Source organism: Jatropha curcas, chromosome 1, assembly GCF_041381405.1.
Source record: "Jatropha curcas cultivar XTBG-Jc1 chromosome 1, XTBG_Jcur_1.0, whole genome shotgun sequence".
In the NCBI taxonomy this organism is placed as follows: Eukaryota; Viridiplantae; Streptophyta; class Magnoliopsida; order Malpighiales; family Euphorbiaceae; genus Jatropha; species Jatropha curcas.
Genome location: NC_143151.1, coordinates 667,773 through 687,307, shown reverse-complemented (window position 1 = coordinate 687,307; position 19,535 = coordinate 667,773). Strand labels below are relative to the sequence as shown.

Here is a 19,535-nt window from a genome sequence, read left to right as displayed (position 1 = left end):
TCACATAAATAAATTAAATAATTATTTATTTACATGTGTTAAAAATTAGGTATCAATTTTAAATTTTTATATTACAAGATAATTGAATTCACTTCGGTCAAGTGTATTGAGAAAATTTTTTAGAAATAAAATTTTCTGTGAAATTAAGGTTCAAAACTATTATTTATTTGAATTTTAAGTTTTTTTTAATTATTTATTTATGTTGATTTGTTTGTTTAAAGTTTTACTTTCTTATATTATTTTCTGATTTTGCTAGCTAATGCATTTACTTTAACTTTCCTTTTAAAAAAAAATCAAAATTTAAATTCATGAGATTGACTACCAAATTTACAATTAATATATAAAAAAAGCTGGCTAATTAGATTTGGTCTGGTTAGTCTTTTCAATTAAGTTTAATATGGTTCGAGTCCACTCAACTATTAAAGTTTTAAAAAATTTTGTGAATTAAGCAGAGAACTACTCGTGTTGTACAGTGTTATTTCCTGTCATCTAGCCTCCTGACGAATCAAAAAGGCTAATTTGGTCAATTTATAGAAAATAGTGTGCTCTCGTCAAGAATCAAACAACTCTTGAGTGTCTAGGTACCAAACATTCAGTAAAATACAAACATAGGCCTCCAAATTCATTCATTTCATTTGACTGTTTCCACTTCTCAAGGCAGTATATTTGATTTCCCATTATTATTTATTGACATCAATGAATGAACTGTATTCCAAAATCTTTTACTTTTTCCACTCCTCCACACACTTATATGTATATATAATATCTTTCCTTCTATGCTCTTCCTCTCCTCAGCTTCCTAGCATACTCTATCTCCCTTTTTTATTTTAAATTTCTTAGAGCAATCTTTTGTTTTTACTAATTCCAGGTACACGATCTCGCTCCTTAATATATATAAACACTTCGATTAGCTTATTGTGTATTTGAATTTTTATTTATTGGATTAATATTTTTCAATTAATTCATAAATTGAAAATTTCGTATGAATTTTTTTTCCTGTTTTAAATTTTATTTGTTTTTAATTGAATTATGGTTATAATTTAATTATCTTTTGATTGCTTTGTTAAAAAACAAAAGATCATATTAATAATATTTTCATTGAATTACTTATACTAAAAGCTAATTGCTAATGCCAGAACATATAAAAAAAAAAAAAAAAAAAAAAACCTAGCTAATATTATGTGATATTTTTTTCAAGCAAGAAATGGTTTGCTGACTAGGTCTTAGCTGTCAACGACACGTCACCATCCCCTTCACCTATTTTCCTTACTTGGAAAATATTTAATAAAAGTAATGTACAATTCCATATTTACCCCTACAAACAGATACTATATTCATTTTTGTACGAAATCGCCATTTCCCTTACGCGGTTTCATACTCTCACTTTACCTTACTTAAGAGCCTTACAGCCCCAACTCTGGATGCAGCCTCTCTCTCTCTCTGTTTCAGACCGCAACCATTTGTAAGGAACAGAACATTTGTTTCTCATTTACAGTGTTTCTGATCTTTGTTTTTCAGTGTCTAAACAATGGCTGAACGAGTTCACCCGCGTGACTCACCTCCTTCATCCACTGAGTTAAAGAAGACGCCGTCTGCCTCACCGGATCGTCCCTTGAAACCGGCAGCTCCATTGCTGGAGAAACCTGTTTCTCCACCACCGGCTGGAACTTACGTCATCCAAATACCAAAAGACCAGGTCTACCGAGTCCCGCCACCAGAAAATGCTAAACGTTATCAACAGCTCTCTCGCCGGAAGCATCGCCGGAGCACTTGCTGTTGCTGCCTCTGCTGGTTCTTTGGCCTCCTTTTTACTTTCATTCTCCTCGCCGCCATCGCTGCTGGTGTCTTATACCTTGTTTTTCGGCCGGAAGCTCCTAAGTACTCAATTGAGTCTGTCTCCATTAAAGGTTTTAATCTGACGTCATCTGCTCCTCTTTCGCCGGAATTTGACGTCGCTGTTAGAGCTCACAATCCGAACAATAAGATCGGGATTTATTATCGGACAGGAAGCTCCGTTAATGTTTATTATAATGATGTTAGGCTCTGTAACGGTAAACTGCCGGTGTTTTATCAGGGGACGAATAATGTGACGGTGTTTGTAGCGTCGTTGAAGGGGTCTGGAATTGAGTTAACGAGTGCGGTGCATAAGGCGTTGATTAGCGGCGAAACCAAAGGAGCGGTACCGTTTAAGTTGAATTTGAGGGCGCCGGTGAGAATTAAAGTAGGGTCTCTGAAGACGTGGACGATTACCGTTAAAGTAGACTGTGATGTAACGGTGGATAAATTAACGTCCAAATCTAAACTTGTGTCCAAACATTGTGATTATGGTGTTGAACTGTGGTAGGAATTGGGGGTGCTTGGCTGTAGAGTTAGGGAATTTCGGTGGGTGGGGATTTGATTTTTTTTTTATTTATTTATAATTATATTGTTTTATGTGACAGACAGAATATTAATATAAATATAATATATACATATACGATTCATTATTATTTTGATTTTTTTGTCATGTCTTACGTGTTGGAGATTAGTGTATTGCACATTACTTACTTAATATAATGTGATTTAGGATTTGGTTTGTTTTATAATTTTAGATATGTATTAATTAAGAATATCCCCTAATTAATGTATGTGAATGTGAAATCTAAAATCAATTTTGAAGATCTTAGAATATTAATTAATTTTCAATCCAAATATAGATGTTGCTATTTGCTTTAAGTTTTCAGATTTTCAAAACTTTGTTTACTTTTTTTAATTTTAATTTACTCAAAAGATGGTATTAAATGGTTACTATCAATTTGGCAACACCATTTGTCATGCATTAGACTAGTTCAAGATTTGGTAGAGAAGGATGTAAAAAATATTACTTTGGAGCAGACACTGAAGTTAAGTTCATTTCTTTTCACATATAATTTTTTTTTTTTTTTTTTTAAATTCTAACAAGAAACATGCAATAGAAAAATTCAAATGTTGTGACTTGGTCTGCAAAGAATCTTGTAAGAGAAATATGATTAGGTAGTTTTTGTTAATTACTTGAGTTCTGATATTATGAATACCTAACCCACCCTCAAGAAATATGACCATTGAGATATGCAGAAAAATATAAATATTTAAAAAATTAAATTGCTCTGCATAATCAAGATATTAAACAGGGTGGAATTTGATCTTGAGTTCCTATCCTGTATGTGAGAAAAATTGAGAAGGATTAGGCAAAAACTACACAGGATCCTGTTGCATTCAAAAATCTCTATTTATCACCCCCAGCAACCAGATGGTGATAGCTTTTCTGAACTGCTAAAAACCCACACCATTCCCTTTGTAATCTTTCCATTACAACTTTATATCAGCTCCTTTATTTTGTTCTTTACCAATAAATGGCTTCCACTTGGCTTTTTCTTTCTTTCTTTTTTTTTTTTTTTTTTTAATTCCTTTCTTCATGTACAAATGCCATATATGTCCAAAATGCTTCATGTATGAGATTCTGAATACTGCTGCACAGGTGAAATTCTTCCCTCCCCACTGCAACCAAATTCTTCTGTTCCATTTTCTTTTTCAATTAAACAACTTGTGATTGGAATAGGGTTTGAGGTTGGGGATTCTTGGCAACTTGAATGGCTTTTTGAACTTCTGCGTACATTTTCACGGAACGGTCTGAGAAGTTATTCAATTGGCCAAGAAATCCCTCCAAGCTTGATCGAAAACGCTCAAAACCTGGAATGAAGTCATCTAAAGCTTCATCTTTCAACATATTAATTTCTGAATCACTGCCATTATCAGCCTTCCATGATCCTAAGTTTGCACTTTTTCCTTGATTCTTTTCTTGGCGGGGTAAAAAGTGAGCAATTTCTGCCGCTAAACCCTTTATAGCCTCCACAACATCCTTTGCAGGCAATTCATTGAGCTTCTCCAACCAGACACCACAGATGGCATATATTGGAGGACCTTTCTCTCTCAAAGTTAACGAAGGTGGTGGTTGTCTCCTTTTCTTCTTTACAGGTTTTTCAGGAAGAATGACACATTTGAAAAGCCAATCATTTATAGCCTGCAGATAGGACTTCTGAGCACCTATCCACTTTGTAAAACATGATGACAGAGAGTAAAGTTCATTTTCTAGATGCATGGTAATCTGCCGATGTGACTCTGATTGTATTGAGAATTTGGTACTCCTATTGTTGTATGCTATCGAGATTATGTGAAACTGAGACTTGTGGCAGTCAAGCATCACCTCCCACATCCGACTTAGCCTGTCATTGACAAAAAGGGTAATGAGATCATGTCCGGAAATTAGAAGTATTTACCAAGAAATGTTGAAATTTTAAATGCTAATCAAAATCAGACAAAATTAAAAATGTCTGTTTAGTCATACTATGAGCATATAATATCACCACTGGTGATTAAGAAATTAGCATACAGTTGGTAGGCCAAGTTCTGCAAAACCATGGAGCTGATTATGGGAAACATACACTTAGCTAAGTAAAATTAAAAACACCTGGCCACAGAGATCCGATCAGACAAAAGATTCTTTGGATACAGCTGCTCAGAATTTGGGAATAATGTACCCACTAATGTCCAATCCCATCAGACAAGGAAGTCTTAATAGCACTACTACCAGCATTGAACAGCTGCTCAGAATTTGAGAATAATGTACCCACTAAAACTTGAGAGTAATTGACAATCAAGATTATATTTTTCTTTTTGGCTCTCAAACAACAGATTAATTTTGCTTTTGAGACGCAGACACACACACACAGTGAAGATTCTAATAATCAATTGAAACTTGAGACCCAAAAAAAAAAAAAAAAAAAAAAAAAGATAGTCCATGGAAACCAACTCAGGAAAACAAAATGCTCCATCTAGATAACTCAACTTTGAATACGTACAAAATAAGATACATCCTCAATTCTTTTCCCTGAACCAGAATTAACAACAATTTTGAAATGTCATAAGTAACAGAGAATTTTGGAGAGGGAGGAGGTTCCTTTTGGGCGGAGAGGTGTGAGGCTTAAACACGCACTAGGTCCTAAATTGAAAAGAATTCTAGGACCAAGTTTTGTTTCAAAAAAACATTTAAAATTCTATTTCCTACAAGTACATGCCTGCCCTTAAAAGAAAGTGCTGTCAAAGTATCCATAACACTGAGTTGAGGAAAAATGTTGGTGTCCCACCCAATCAGCATTAGCGAAGTTCACAAGGATTTGATTTTATTCATCAATTACTTGCATGGCAAGGTCAAGCACTCTAACGACAGTCAACTATAGTACCTTCTTCTTAAATAAAACAACTGTTCCCTTATCGTTGTTATTTCATTTTATCTCGTTTCAGTAAATGTTTATTTGGGTGATAAACTGGTAGACAGTTAAGGTAATCATTCTAATTGATGATGTCTTCAGAATTAGGCCAGGCGAGAACAAAAATAAATCGTGTTACTTAAAGCAGTCTATAGCAGTCATGATATGTTGTTGATTCTATAAACATATTAACATAAAATGTTTCTTAGCTCTACTGTGTTGCAAGAAGAGTATATGGGCTTTGACGTTGAACATTATCATGCCCAGGTTGTATTAGCAACTCGAATTAAAGAAACAGAAAAAGGGAAACATACCCATCAATCAATTCCTCAAGTTGCGGTTGAAGCTCTTTGTCACGTAATTCCTCGATTCTATTTGATATGGAATCAATTCTGTGAATTGCAACTCTGATTCTTGAGTGTAGATCCTTAACAACAGCACGAGTTTTATCAATTTGGTAGCTATTTTGTCCTTTAAATTCCAGTTGCCTAAGAATAGTTCGCTTGGCATCATATTCCTTTCTGACCGCCTCGCTAGCCTGAATTTGAGAATATAAATAAATATATTTGCAATTGAAGGGGATATAAATACACCATATAGAATTCATGTGACACCCAATTATACATTTTTAGTGTCATCACGATAGTTCTATTTTGCCAGCTCAAAATTTGCAACAAACGTTGGTCTGCATTTTAACCCAATCACGTTTATCTAATGTTCTATGCTTTCTAGATATGCTATGTAGTCAAGCAATTCCTGCATCTAGATTGACATGATATCTATAGATGCGAATCAGCAGATGAACAAATTAAACACATTATAGAATTAAGCTAACATTCACATTACATACTTGAGACAGTTTTCCACTCAGCAAAGAGGAAAAAGAAAATTAATGCAGTAACAACCCACCAGCAATTCAATTTTTGATCTTTCTACATCACATCAAGTGAGATAACAGTCTTACTAGTTGGGTAATCATCTAGATGTCAGCTATTTTCATCTTCAGATTAAGTTCTTATTCTCACCCAAATATAGATTTTTCTAGAAAACCCGAATGTATGTCCTCGTCCCAAAACCAACATTCACTCCTATATCTGGCGATACCACCTCACCTACATATGTTGACCATTGTCTTGACCACTGCAAAAACATCCAAAATTGGCCAACAGCCACTACTCAACTAGTTCAAAATCCATGCGAATAGCTTCTCCAAAACAGGCCTCCCTCAAACCATTTAAGAACTGTTGACAAAATGAAAATACCAATAATTCTCATCAATAGATGCAAACACATCACGCGCTTGTAAGGAGGTCGTGGAATTATGGATGGTTCAAGAGGTAGGGATTTTTCTCCCATGGCAGCCAGTCAATCTTCTATCTTACTTTTCTGATACCATTTCCAATTGTCATTTAAAAAACAAAAAATCTTATATGAACACTTTAGTAACTTCATCACCAACCCATTTATTAGTTGACAATAGGTATCTTGGTTAAAGTGGATGTTGCCAATATATAGTTAGATATAAACAGCAAAAAATCCACAGAGCAAATGTAATAATTATAATTCACTTACTCATGAAATTGAGCAAACAAATTAGGAACAGAGTAACGGACTAACAGGGAACAGTGCACCACTGTTTTGAACTGTGGAGATTATTGTAAAACAAGAATATATAGAATCAGAGCATCTCTTTCCTTTGAAAAGTAACTCAGCTGTGACTTATTCTCAATCCTATTTTTTTCTTCAATTACTTAATTCAGAGCTGCATCTAAAGTAAAGTTTATCATTGCTATATTCTTTTCCATTACTTCAGCTAATTTATGATAGGGCTGCCTCTTATTATTCTATTCAAATTGATTGTTAAAAATTCAGTTTTGAGTTCATATGCCAAGTGAATAAATCGACAAGCAAAAGTTTACATATATAAAAATAGAGAAGGAACATAAAACCAAAATGAAACATGTTATTCATCCTAAAGTTGAAAAACAACTGAAGAAGTGCAAATTAACATAATCAGCTAGTAAATCACCTAAACTTTAAAGCATAATAAACTGACATTCAGATGGCTTTCCATAATTTGATTGCAACCAAAATATGAATTTAGAGCAATTTGACAAGTAAAACAGCTAATAGAGAGAGGAAGTGAGAAAAAATTCATATGATTTATATACCTAAAAAAAAGATGCAAGCACTACATAACGAAAAGGTCATATCAAATCATTTCCACCTAATTTTATCAACTTCTCCTTTCATATGAAAAGGTAGGCAAAAAGTGGAAAATCTTTCTGGCTTTCATTTGAAAAATATGTTTAAGAAAGTCCTGTAACTATATTAAGAAACCACAATACCTTTACTTCATCATAAAGCTTTCGCTCCCAAGCATATAGCCTATCCAAGGTTGAAGCATGACTGCCAGAGATCATGCAAAAATTTTCAAAAATATTACTGGTAAGATCCTCATTGTCATCCCTAATATTTGACCCGAGAGGATTCCTAGATGAAGATGATCGTGAAGATGTTGTCCTATGCCAAGTTAAGTATTTCACGTCGTTTTGAGCAGGCTCTGAGCAAACATTAAACGAATTAGTAGAGTAATTAGTCCAAAGAAATGAAGGATATCTTAAGTGCTAATATGAGAGCAAGTATAAAATTAAGACTATGCAAGTTATACAAGTTAAGCAACTCAGCTTTTCAAATATTCATGTCTACAGTCATGCTGTGTTTGTACATTTGTCTTCACCTAAGTTATGATATATTTACAGATCCCCGAGTCTAAAATTACGAATGGGAATTTCACTAAAATTTTAACCGATTAATATTCACGAACAAAACTTTTCACTCTCTTCTTGCTTCTCCATTTCCACATCATTTTAACTGATTTACTTTCACTCCAAGCAGTCTACATTGCTAAAACTACTCCAATACATACTTATATCACACATTGGAGTCCAATAAATAATGGACCGTTAGATGGCATTTACTTTTGGGGATCACAACTATAAAGACAAGTTAAAGATAAATCACCAAGTCATCCAAACAGCCAAAGTTCTTAGAACCACATGATCGTATCTAAGTGATTGACATTCTGAAATAATGCCCATATAAATCTAACCCCAGGATGAGAAGTGACCATCTTATGACACGAAAAAATAACTCAGCAAATAGATGAGCAGGACTACCTTCTTGGACTTGACTAGGGTCTTCCCCACAAGAGAAACAAGCTTTGAAGAATGTTGATACCACTGATCCATCTGCCAGAGAAGATTATAAATTAATTAAATGCTTTAACTCAATTATATTAGGAGAAGGAACCTCCATATAATTCCCATGCAATGAGATGAAATAGAAATATCTTTCTTGAGCCAATAGAAAATGTCAAATTCCTCAATCATTTTATCATTTTCTATAGAACTCCACAATTACATGTCAAAGTTCCAAGCCAACTATACAAACGAGCTTCATCCAACAAGACCAACATAGTCTGTTGTTGGTTATTATGATTCATAGAGAAGACTAAAAAGTAAAGTTGTCCTAAGCACCAAGCAAAGCCAACCTCCAATTAGATACATTGGTGCTAAGAATGATAACAGAATCAAAAACATAACTTGGCAAAAAAATTTGTCCACATACAGTCATGTATCACATTCATACATGCACAGACAGGGCAAAAAGAGACAAACACACACACAGACAGAGAGAGAGAGAGAGAGGGAGAGATCATACTTTCTTTTCCTGGGACTATTGGACGGAAATGCAACTTATTTGCTTCAAGCATCCTTGGAACTTCTTTCCCAGCCTCAGAAGCTTTTATAAACAGGTATTCAATATCTTTTATACTCGAAAAGAAGTCCTTGGGAGGAACCTTATTCTCAGCTCGATCTTCTTTAACAGGAGTTTTCTTTGTGTCAGAAGAAACAGCCACTTGTGAGGATGGAGTTCTCAATGGTGACAAATAAGGAGAGTTACTTTTCTCCCCATGCAATAACTCAGTTTCAGAAGCTACACTTCCAGCAGAAGGCATGGCTGGGGATGCATTAGGTGCAACATGATCTTGAACCCTATTAAGATTCTCAAAACTTCTAACCAAAGTATCTGCTGGAGGGTCATCAAACTCATCTTCTGAATCCCCAGATTCTTCACTTGCATGAAATGAGTGTCTCTCTTCCTCATCTTCCAGTTCAGGAATTCCTTCCTCTTCTCTAAGCCGTCTTAAATCATCAGCATTATCCAACCCTGGCTTCATTTCTTTTCCTTCTTGAACAGAAAATTGATGGTCAATTGGATGAAAAAGTCCAAAGTAATCCCATGGTGGAGTTCCTGGTGGGACTGAAGAAGCTTCAAATGGTGATGCTTCAGGTTTTTCAGTGGAACGAGGTGTAGTATTCTGTGGGGTACTGGACGAGGTCACAGTTCCTGTAACAACTACAGGAGGCTTCTCTTCAACCTTTTTGGAAGAAAAACCCCTAAATTTCATGTGATTTGTTTGAAACCGACTAGAGCTGGGAGGAGAGGGTGATGGAGAAAGATTTTCAGTTGCATCCACTGGTTGTGATAGAGACGGAGAGGAAATGGAGAAATGTGAAATGGACTTCTCAGTTAAAGCAAGAGGCTCTGGTGTTGCATTAGTGGAAGTGTACAATGAAGATTCAATTGGAGCTTCAGTTTCAGCGAACTTTCTTAGAGCAGTTCCTGTATTTCTCAGTGATTGGACATATATAACATGAGCTGCTGCTAGTGAGCACCTGCCGTCAAGAGCCTGCCTAACAAATTTCTTCCTTTCACGACAAAGCTGCAAAGCCTTATCTTCTTCTATTTTTGAATTTGCAGCCCCCATTTTCCAATGTTTCAATATTCCACTAATTCAACAATTTAACGCATGGGGTTCTTCCTGAAAATCAGCCAATTACAGATCAAAATCAAAGGAACTTCAAAAACATATATATTGATATATACAGCTCCTCTCAAGTTTTGATGTTACTTTTCCCTTATCACTTAATAGGAGATAAACAACCACAAATTACAACTATAACTAAGCAGCAGTAATGATGCTAAGAGAACTGATTGGTTCAATTGTTTTAAACTTTAAACAAGCTAGCTTAATTTCTAGATCCATGAACCAAGACTTCTAGCATTAAAATAAGGGTAAAAAAATGGGAAATCATAAAACAAATCTCCATCTTTAATCCTTAATTTTAAATCAAAATGCTCTGGAAACCAAGAACACAAAAGTTGCTATATTTCGAAACATAAGCCTAAAAAGAAGAAAACCCAAAAAGAGAAGAGGGAAATATCTATTCATATTCATCTACACAAGCTCCAAAGTTAACACACAACCACAGCATCAAAACTAGCCATCAAAACGCAAAGATGTCCAGATGACCAATTTCTGGATTATCATAACCTATAAACTCCAACTGCCAAACAAAGCTCCGCCCCACATATCCAGTTCCTTCCAGTAAAAATAACTAAACCATATAAAAATAATAAAAAAAGAAAACCTTTGCAGATTATACAACCGTCAATCTCTGTTAAATTTATTAATTAAAACTAAACTAGTAAAAAAAAAAAGCCCATCGAGAGAGATGGATGGGATGGAGAATTGCATAGTACCTCAAGATAGAAGTGAACTCAGTAGACCGAGTACAAATAGCATAAAAAGAGATAAAAATCAAGGCCTAGAACTCAGTAGAATCAATCAAAACATCTGCAAAATGAACAAAAAAGCAGAAAACAGTAAAGATGATATAAGACACAGAAAGATACAATATTAACAAAACTGCAAACTAAAATCAATAAAAGAAGTTGAAAAACAACAATCAACAATTAAAATCAAAGTAAAACTAAAATTAACAACACTAAATCTACTATGGATTATTATATTTAGAAGTGAAGAGAAGTGAAGTTAAGTCAAGAGAAAAGAATATGACCTGAGAAATTGAAGTAAAAAGTAATAACAAGCGTGGAATTCAGGGAATTAGAGACTCAGATTTTGAGCAGAATTATTCCCATTGGTTTTGGTTCATACAGAAAGAAGAGAACTTTGGCTAGAGAGGGAAAGAGAGACTTCCTAGAGAGAGAGAGGAGTAGAGAATCGATTAAAGAGAATCCGATCGAGAAGAGAGAGAGAGAGAGAGAGAGAGAGAGAGGAGGCTGTGGTCTGTTCCATGCAAAAGGCAATCTGGCAGAAGAACGCAGACACATTACACGCTGTGCCGCTGTGGACTGTGGACCCCGCCTCATTCCAGTCGCCACCCCTCATTAAGAAACCTCCAGGCAGCGTCATTTCCACGCGCTTCATCCGTGACTAAATAAACTATATTATTATTATATTAATGAAAGGGTAAATTACTCTCTAGGCCCTGAGATTTAACTAAAGTTATTACTTCATCCCTACTGTTTGAAACAATTACTACAAATTTCTGAGGTTTTAAACTATTTAGCTCTTTTATATTTTCATTGTTAAGTGAGAAACTAAATAATAATTCACTAATAAATATAAGGGATTAAATAATAATAATAATATATTAAATAGGCTAAACATTATATAATATTTAAAGCTAAACATTATATAATATTTAACGGTGAAATAATATTTTTGGAAACGATGGATTAAGTAATTTAAAGGGATCAAATATTAAAGACATCACAATAATTTTTCTGGGAATGAAATTTCGGTAATGTAATATTAAATATAAAAAACTAAATAAATGAATATATCTTTACACATTATCTATATATGATTAAGGTGAAACTATATGAACATTAATTTTCTTTTTTTATTATTTATTATAACTTTAATAAGGTTTTTCTTTGAAAAAAGATTTTAGTTGGACTAGTATAAATTTTTTTTTTTTGCTAGATAAAGTTTTCAAAAAAAATATAATTGTAATGATATGATAAAATTCTTGAAAAGTAAGCATTAAGTGGATTTAGCTAAAAGGCAACAAAGTAATGAGTAAACAAACACAATGAATAGAGAAAAATGTGGAAAGCATCTCCTTTTTCTTTTTTCTTTTTTTTTTTCTTTTTTTTTTTAATTTGTGGTTTAAGAGGCTACCTTTTGGACAAAGCTTTATCTATCTCTTTAACCTACTTTTGGATTCTCTCTTTTTCTTTTTTAAATTAAGACAATAAAATTTTGGACACTTTTATTTATTCCTTGTATATTATTTTTGTTTTATACATTCTTTTTCTATTTATAAATCATAATTGTTCTTGTCCTATATTCAAATCCATTTTAGACTTGCTCTAAAATAAAATGAGGAGAATATCAAAATAATTTTAAAAATTAGAGCTTGATTTATTAGAAATAATATTATTGAATGTACTAAGTCCACGAAAAGGAATTTGGGTTTAAAAATAATATTATGAGCAAATTTAATGTCAATTTGTATAAGTTTGATTCAAAATGAAAATGGGTAAAAAGAAAGAAATAAGAAGAAAAGATATGTAAGTTAATGTTGGGGAACGGCTTTTTAAATAATCTTTTAGCATTTTGACCAGATAAAATATTAAATGTTATTTTTTATAGTGTTGGGTATCATAGCGTTTTGACTAATTTTTAGATGTTAAGGTAGCGTTTTATGCAAGTTAATCCATATAAGTGTTTTATGAAAAGTTACTCGAACAGTTAACAACTAAATGTTACTAAAACAGCTGTTAAAACAACTAATTTTGCCGAATAAACCCGTAGTATGGTTTTTTTGTTGAGTCTGTTAAAGAAGAAGTGGGGTCTATTCCTTATTCCAAGACTTTGCTTTTCAAATTTTTGAAAAAAAAAAAAAATCAATGACTTAGAGGTTTTCTATTTGACCACAATTAAATCCATGTACAAAACTCACTCCCTAGAATATTTATAGCAAATATTTATAGAACAATAAAGACCCACCTACCCTTTTTAATGTTTAAATAATTACATTTCTCCAATACATAAAATTATTATATCCACTTCACTTATGTTTTGTCTGTTGCATATAAGTAATTATTTTAATTCTTGAAAATAGTTATTACTCTTAAATAGATGTCTACTTCAAGGTTAGTGAGCTAGAATGTCAAAATTAAATAATTCAATCTTGAAATCATAGATTTTGTAATCAAGTCATTATATTATTTTTTTTGTGCATTGAAATTTAAATGTAGAATATATAAATAAAGGTATATGTATATTTCTAAGTCCAAGACTTCTATTTCTAATTGAATTTTTAAATGATTAAATTAATTTTGTTGGTTATTTCTTTAATATCAATGTTTTAACATTAAAATAAAGTAAAAATCTTAGCATTTTGCTTTTTTTCTAATTGTAGTCAAGAGATGTACAAACCAAGGGCATTTTGTATGAAAACAGTCAATTATTAGTGTTAAATAAGCACAAAAACACTAGAATTTGTCATTTTTTTTAATTTTAACACTTTTCATTTAATACAGAGATCAATCAACTAATTTCATCCTTTGATATTTATTATTAATAGTTTTCCCTTCTTAGTTTTACATCCTTGCTTCACCCCTAATGAAGATGCACAACAATACTGCAATATGAGCTGTCAAGCTTATAATTATTTTTTTTTAGTAATAAACACGTAGAATATATTCGACAATATTAATTGTTTTAATAGTGGTTAGCTGTTATTAACTATTAGCTTAACTGTAGTTGTTTATGAAGTTTCGATAAAAATAGCTGTTTAATTTAAAATAATAAAAAAATTACATTAGTTATTTAATTAGTTGAATTTAAAAATTGATACGATTGCCAAAACAATTTAATTAATTTTTGCGAAACACTATCATTAAAGCGTTTAAATACAATTAATAGAGATAGAGATTTAATTTATTACAGTAGTTCTAAACTTTTAACTCATTATTATCTAGGGCCTACTCTGCAGCAGCTTTTCTATTATTTATAGTGTTCGATTGCGTAACTTTATTAATGTTTAGAGTTTGATAAAGCAAATTATGATTCCCTTTAACGTTTAATAAAGTGCTAAATAAAACAGCTAATAGTTACTAAAATAACTAATTTTATCTATCATATCCCTAATCTATTTCTAAGATGAGTCGCATAAAATAGCGAGGATGTGAATATTTTTTTATTTTTAAGAGAAAAGAGAGAGATGCGTGGGTGAAAGGACAAGCCAGCAATAATTGTAATAACAATAACATTCAAATCATAATTCAGGTTATGATCTTCAATCCATCATCTTTTGACAATGACAAAGCTGCCTGCTATGCAAGAAAGATTTTGGCCTCATTTTGATAGCAAAAAAAGTAGCATCACATAAGGAATCTATGAGTGTCTTTACACATGGGATGTTGATGATCTCCACTTGGTGTTGCCAAAATATATAAGAAAAAGTGTATCCACACTTTATTTTGATTGATCTAAAATCTAAAAGTTGGCTAATCGTTTTTATTTTATCTTGTTATTCAAAAAAAAAAAAAAACCAATTAATAATAATTATACACATGAAATTATAATTATGCAGATGTAAATATAACAAATGTGTCAGCAAATTATTCACATCAAACATTTAAACTAAATAATCCAATGAATTCATAAAAACACAATATAAATCTTCTAAAAATGGCACCATGTTCACTCTTTAGCCATTTGGCTTCTTGATTAGAAGAAATGATAATCTGAACTTGAAAATTGAACAGAGAAATTCAACCAGCATATAATCTCTAGACCAAACAATAAAAATTACACAAAAAAAATATGCAACAATTATGAATCTACTCATTAATCTAATATATAATGGCGATTCTGCTGGTTAATGGTCATTGGTTACCTTGCATCCGAAGTTAATAGCAATCTTGTGTATACTAGAACCTAACCGCCATTGTTAGTCAAATCTATCCAAGCAAGTTTGGGGCAAACATATACAAGAATATTCCTAATAAGAGCTGCTTTTCCCTTAGCTAAATCTATCCAAACAAGTTTGGAGCAAAAGATACAAGAATTTCCACCACTAATGAGTTGCTTTTACCTTGTTCGAGCAGATGACCGAGTAACTCTTCTCAAATCAGATACAGATTGTGATGCTTGAGATGAGGTGCATCCAACAGTATCTGCATCAGTATTTCTGTTTGCTTTATGTCTCTTTCTTTTGGATCCTGCAGATGGGTGGCTCTCAATTTGTTCATTTGGCTCATCCTCTCCTTCTACAGCTTCACATTCGGGAACTTCACAATCCCATTGAATGCCACAAGTTGGACAAACTATTTTACCCTGCAATGCCAAACATTTTGCCAGTCATTTACATGAGAAAAATACTTCATGCTTGATTTCTGAGAAAATAAATTCATCAGAAGATTCAAATTGATACCCTTCTTTGGGAAAGTTTTTTCTTCAGGCAGTAATGATGAATTCGAAGCGCACAACCTTCATTTTGGCAAACTTTTGCCTGCCAGAAGTAGTCAGAACAGAATCAATGGATTTGATAGGAATACAAGGATTCATCAGTTGGCCCTAATTGTTATCGGTTGCTGTGGCAGTCATGGGTTATTTAATAAGCATAGAATTAATTTTATCTTAAGGTAACTGGTGAGAGTACAAGGATATTTAACTTCTAAAATTACATGAGTCTGCACACATATTCGGCTTTGATGCTGCATGAATGTTGATGTACTTAATCCTCCTAGTGGCAACCTCATCTTGCAAATAATTGTGATTTCTCAACAAGCAGTAGGAGCTGTACATAATGATGGGCTAATTCATGTAGTTCAACCGGGTCGAATAAGTAGTAATCAACTACAAGCTACAATTTCTTTGAAATTTTAGGCAACGACAAAAATAGAGGCATTTGAGTAGCAAAGCAACAAAACCTTTATTGCAGCCTCATTGCATACTTCACATGATGGAATGCCAGAATTATGAAATAAACTTCGTAAATCAAGGTAGGATCTGACACCTAGTCCAATGTGACCATCTGGGGTGTGACAAAGCCACTTATCGCGCACAAGTTCATCAAGAGTTTTTTCTTTCTGTGACATAGAAAAATTCCTTAACGCAGGAGGCACTTGAGATAAACCACCTTGTGATTGTGATCCTGTCCCACCATGAACCTGAAAATAGACCAAAGTAATATATACATATGAACATCTCTGCATACAAGAAAATGAAGAAAAAAGTTCGATGAAGTTTCTGGTCCTATGAAAATAAATTTTATATAACCAGCATAAACTTGTCCGCCTATAAAAATAGCTTAATCTGCAAGTACATAAATTCCGCAATCCTTTGTCATTAAAATACTATTGGCAATTTTACTATCAATCAAAGGAGCATGTTCTAATTTGTAACAAACCACAATGATATAATTTTCAATGAATGCTCTTTTCTAGGAAAAAGTAAAGTATAACTCCAAGAATCACAAAGCACAAGTGACTTGCAAGAGATAAAGCATTAATTTTTTGAAAACATAGAAAAAAAGGGCTTTCAATCTAGAGGAGTGAAAATTATAATTTGTTGAACTTAAGAATATCAGTTGTGTGCTCTATATGCATAATAGTAACTAGTTGCAATGCATATTACAGAAAAGGTAAAAATAATTCCATTGTTAGAAATCAGAAAATAGGATTTGCCTAAATGAATTGTTCCAAACAAAGACTTCTTCTTCCTTAGATTCAAACTTCTGAAAGAATTTTCATTTATCCTGTTGTTTCAAAACCATATATTAGGGTAATGAACAAAAGCATTTTTTTATGGAAACAAATTATTAATGAACTCTAATCATAGAAGACACTTGTGATTCCTAATTATATATCACTTGGATTTTTCTCTATACCACTTAAACAAGGCAATTAGAGTACAAAATTTTTTTCTGCAAATACAAAATGTCCTGGATTGTATTAGCTGAAATACAATGTAAACAACAATATTAAGTATTATTATTTATCACCAGTTGCTGGATTAGATCAATAATTACTGAAGCTCAGGGAAAAAAACTTTCACACCTGACTCTCCAGCCGTATGTTGAGAGCATCAATTGTGGATATGCTACCTTGGGCTGTGGCATCCTGCACTATTGCTTCTATCTGGCACATAAACAGAGCAGAAACAAAAAGGACTATATAAACAACATAAACTATACACCATAATAATTGACATAAGAACATAAATGTGCACAAAAAGCAGGAAAAATCAACAACTTCTTTTTCCTCCCAAGAAATCAAAGAATCGTGAAAGATGCACACAACACAACAAGAAGTGATTTTAACTAAACTAGCGTAGTAATAAAAGCCCATTTCAAATAACATGGCAAATATCTCTCACGCTGTGTACTCATAATACAAAAGGTATAACCAGAAGTGTATATTCTCTTCATTGCTAGAAAAATATTGTTAATGCCAAGCTAGAAACATGAAAAGACATGAAGGTGCTCCCTCAATTGTCGAAGGTGTATTCGACAGAGTTGATCTCTTATAAAGATATCATTCTCGGCCATAGATAAATAGAAACGCATGCTATCTATATTTCAAAGAAACTGATACTTCCAGTGTTTACTTCTAAACATTATAAACTTAGCCCAAAGCCTTGTGAGAAACATATTTGCATTCAAGTTTATTTCATAATGAATAAACTAAACCTCGAATTTGGAAAGGAAATTAAGTAATAAAAGGAGAAGAGAAATAAGGGGAAAAAAAAAAAAGAAGAAAACATATATCATTTGCATAAAAAGGTAAATGTAATTAAGTTTATAGCAAGACTTACAACGCCCTTATATAGAGCAATTTGGGGAACAGAATATTTAGTTCCAAGCTTAGATTGTTCATCAGAAACATTGTTAACAAGCCCATAACAAACTTCACCATCATTTTGGTTTCTGCAAAGCCTAAGCTCCATTTGAACATAGGAAAGTTCCTTGTTAATCTTTAGAAGGAAATCATTGAAATCGCGCTCACAAGAGCCTGAAAATTCAACAATGCTTATAAGCCTGGATTATCAGTGACCAAAACAGACCGAATAGACTAAAGTGCAATTAAATTAAAGAAAAGGGAAAGACAAATTATTACGTGGGTGTTTTCCGGTGACGCCGGTGAAAATCTTCTGGAATTCGTTCTCCTTAAGTGGGCCGCGCGTCATCAACACTTGGATGAGAGTGTGGTGCTTCCAGTTCAGCACCGCCATTTTCGTTTTTTTTTTTTTTTTTTTTTAATTTTGAAACCCTAAGATTTTATCGAGAATCAGTTTCTAAAGCCATTCGACGGTCGGACAAACATTTCCTTTTCTTTTTCTTTTCTGATTTTTAAAGGGCTAGCTCCCTCCCAATATTGTAGCTCTCCATTTGCCTTAAAATCATTGCCGTTTGATCAAACTTCATATTTAATCGTAACCGTCTAATCAAGATGATATATCAGGCTGAATTTGCAGTATGCAATCGGTCAAAAGCGTTTTCCGGTTTTTATAAGTGCATCTAAAACCGAATTCTGTTTGTATCCTAGCCGGAAGTATACTATTTATATAACAATTTTTTTTTTCGCCTTCCTTAAATTTGATAATTCTTTATTTTTTTCAATGATTCATTTATAAATGACAAATTTTAGTTATTTTATTCTAACTTTACTCTTATTTATATTTATTAAATTTTATCTCAATTAATTGAGAATTAATTAAAAGATAATCAAATACTTTTTTTTAAAATTAAAGTGGTTCCAGTCAGAAAATAAATTATGTTTTTTATTTATCATTTTACTTACAATCAATAATTTTTTTATAAATCACCAATATCCGAATCTTATTATCAAGAACCGTATAATCCGACTCGAGGTTTAGTCACAATTAAAACTCTCCGCCCTTTCCTACAGGTGCATTTAGTAGGAAATCGAACCCAACAACTCAAATCACATGTCCAGCCTTCGTTGTTAGCTAAGTCATAACCCACAAGTTACAATTAGTAATTATTTAATCATAAATTTATCAAAAAAATTAATTTTCAAAGCTTATTTATTGATTCATTTTTTAGGGAAATGGCAGTGTTATTATTGAAAATAATAGTCTCAAACTGGCAACGCATAGGTTTAGGCATACAGCTATAAGGAATAAGGCTCAATTTGCCTCGTGATGTTGAGAGCAATATACATTTTACTCAAATTGATTTTACTCAAATATCAATTTTTTGTACAATTTACTCCTGAACTTGCACCAAAAGAACAATGCCCAATTTTCTATCCGAAAATTATATAGAAAGTTAATTTTTGAGTAAATTGTACAAAAAGTTGAAGAGCTTTTTATTCTTTACGTATTAGGGGGCAAAT

General features: G+C 32.6%; 3 protein-coding genes across 4 annotated transcripts; 1 reads left to right on the top strand and 2 right to left on the bottom strand.

Moving 5' to 3' along the window:
* Positions 1-1,384: 1,384 nt before the first annotated feature.
* Positions 1,385-2,489, top strand: LOC105629319 (NDR1/HIN1-like protein 13). Its single transcript, XM_012210890.4, has one exon. It carries the CDS (start codon positions 1,529-1,531, stop codon positions 2,342-2,344), a length of 816 nt encoding a protein of 271 aa, XP_012066280.1. The 5' UTR covers positions 1,385-1,528; the 3' UTR covers positions 2,345-2,489.
* A 599-nt stretch (positions 2,490-3,088) lies between these two features.
* LOC105629320 (bZIP transcription factor (DUF630 and DUF632)) lies at positions 3,089-11,487 on the bottom strand. 2 transcript variants are annotated; one of them, XM_012210891.4, is made up of 7 exons: positions 11,213-11,486; positions 10,896-10,989; positions 9,009-10,173; positions 8,465-8,536; positions 7,634-7,848; positions 5,600-5,823; positions 3,089-4,241 (listed from the first exon to the last, which is right to left on the bottom strand). In XM_012210891.4, the coding sequence occupies exons 3-7, from the start codon at positions 10,117-10,119 to the stop codon at positions 3,554-3,556; spliced, it is 2,310 nt and encodes a 769-aa protein (XP_012066281.1). In that variant the 5' UTR covers positions 10,120-10,173; positions 10,896-10,989; positions 11,213-11,486; the 3' UTR covers positions 3,089-3,553. The 2 variants fall into 2 exon arrangements, with proteins under 2 accessions (XP_012066281.1, XP_089575887.1); XM_089719761.1 differs by lacking the exon at positions 10,896-10,989 and having other exon boundaries at positions 11,213-11,487.
* Positions 11,488-14,957: 3,470 nt separating this feature from the next.
* On the bottom strand, positions 14,958-18,604 carry EMB1379 (embryo defective 1379). The gene is made up of 6 exons (XM_012210892.4): positions 18,294-18,604; positions 17,992-18,188; positions 17,235-17,315; positions 16,107-16,346; positions 15,608-15,685; positions 14,958-15,510 (listed from the first exon to the last, which is right to left on the bottom strand). Exons 1-6 carry the CDS (start codon positions 18,406-18,408, stop codon positions 15,265-15,267), a joined length of 957 nt encoding a protein of 318 aa, XP_012066282.1. The 5' UTR covers positions 18,409-18,604; the 3' UTR covers positions 14,958-15,264.
* Between the last annotated feature and the right edge of the window lie 931 nt (positions 18,605-19,535).

What these genes read in the sequence shown, in the direction of transcription:
- LOC105629319 (XM_012210890.4), top strand. Translation starts at nt 1,529, where the DNA reads ATGGCTGAACGAGTTCACCCGCGTGACTCACCTCCTTCATCCACTGAG.
- LOC105629320 (XM_089719761.1), bottom strand. Translation starts at nt 10,119, where the DNA reads ATGGGGGCTGCAAATTCAAAAATAGAAGAAGATAAGGCTTTGCAGCTT. An exon ending in CCCTAGTCAAGTCCAAGAAG is followed by an intron (nt 7,849 to 8,464) that starts GTAGTCCTGCTC and finishes ATGTTTGCTCAG; the next exon opens with AGCCTGCTCAAAACGACGTG. An exon ending in CTTGAGGAATTGATTGATGG is followed by an intron (nt 4,242 to 5,599) that starts GTATGTTTCCCT and finishes TGTCAATGACAG; the next exon opens with GCTAAGTCGGATGTGGGAGG.
- EMB1379 (XM_012210892.4), bottom strand. Translation starts at nt 18,408, where the DNA reads ATGGCGGTGCTGAACTGGAAGCACCACACTCTCATCCAAGTGTTGATG. An exon ending in CGTCACCGGAAAACACCCAC is followed by an intron (nt 18,189 to 18,293) that starts GTAATAATTTGT and finishes TTGAATTTTCAG; the next exon opens with GCTCTTGTGAGCGCGATTTC. An exon ending in GCAATGAGGCTGCAATAAAG is followed by an intron (nt 15,686 to 16,106) that starts GTTTTGTTGCTT and finishes TACTTCTGGCAG; the next exon opens with GCAAAAGTTTGCCAAAATGA.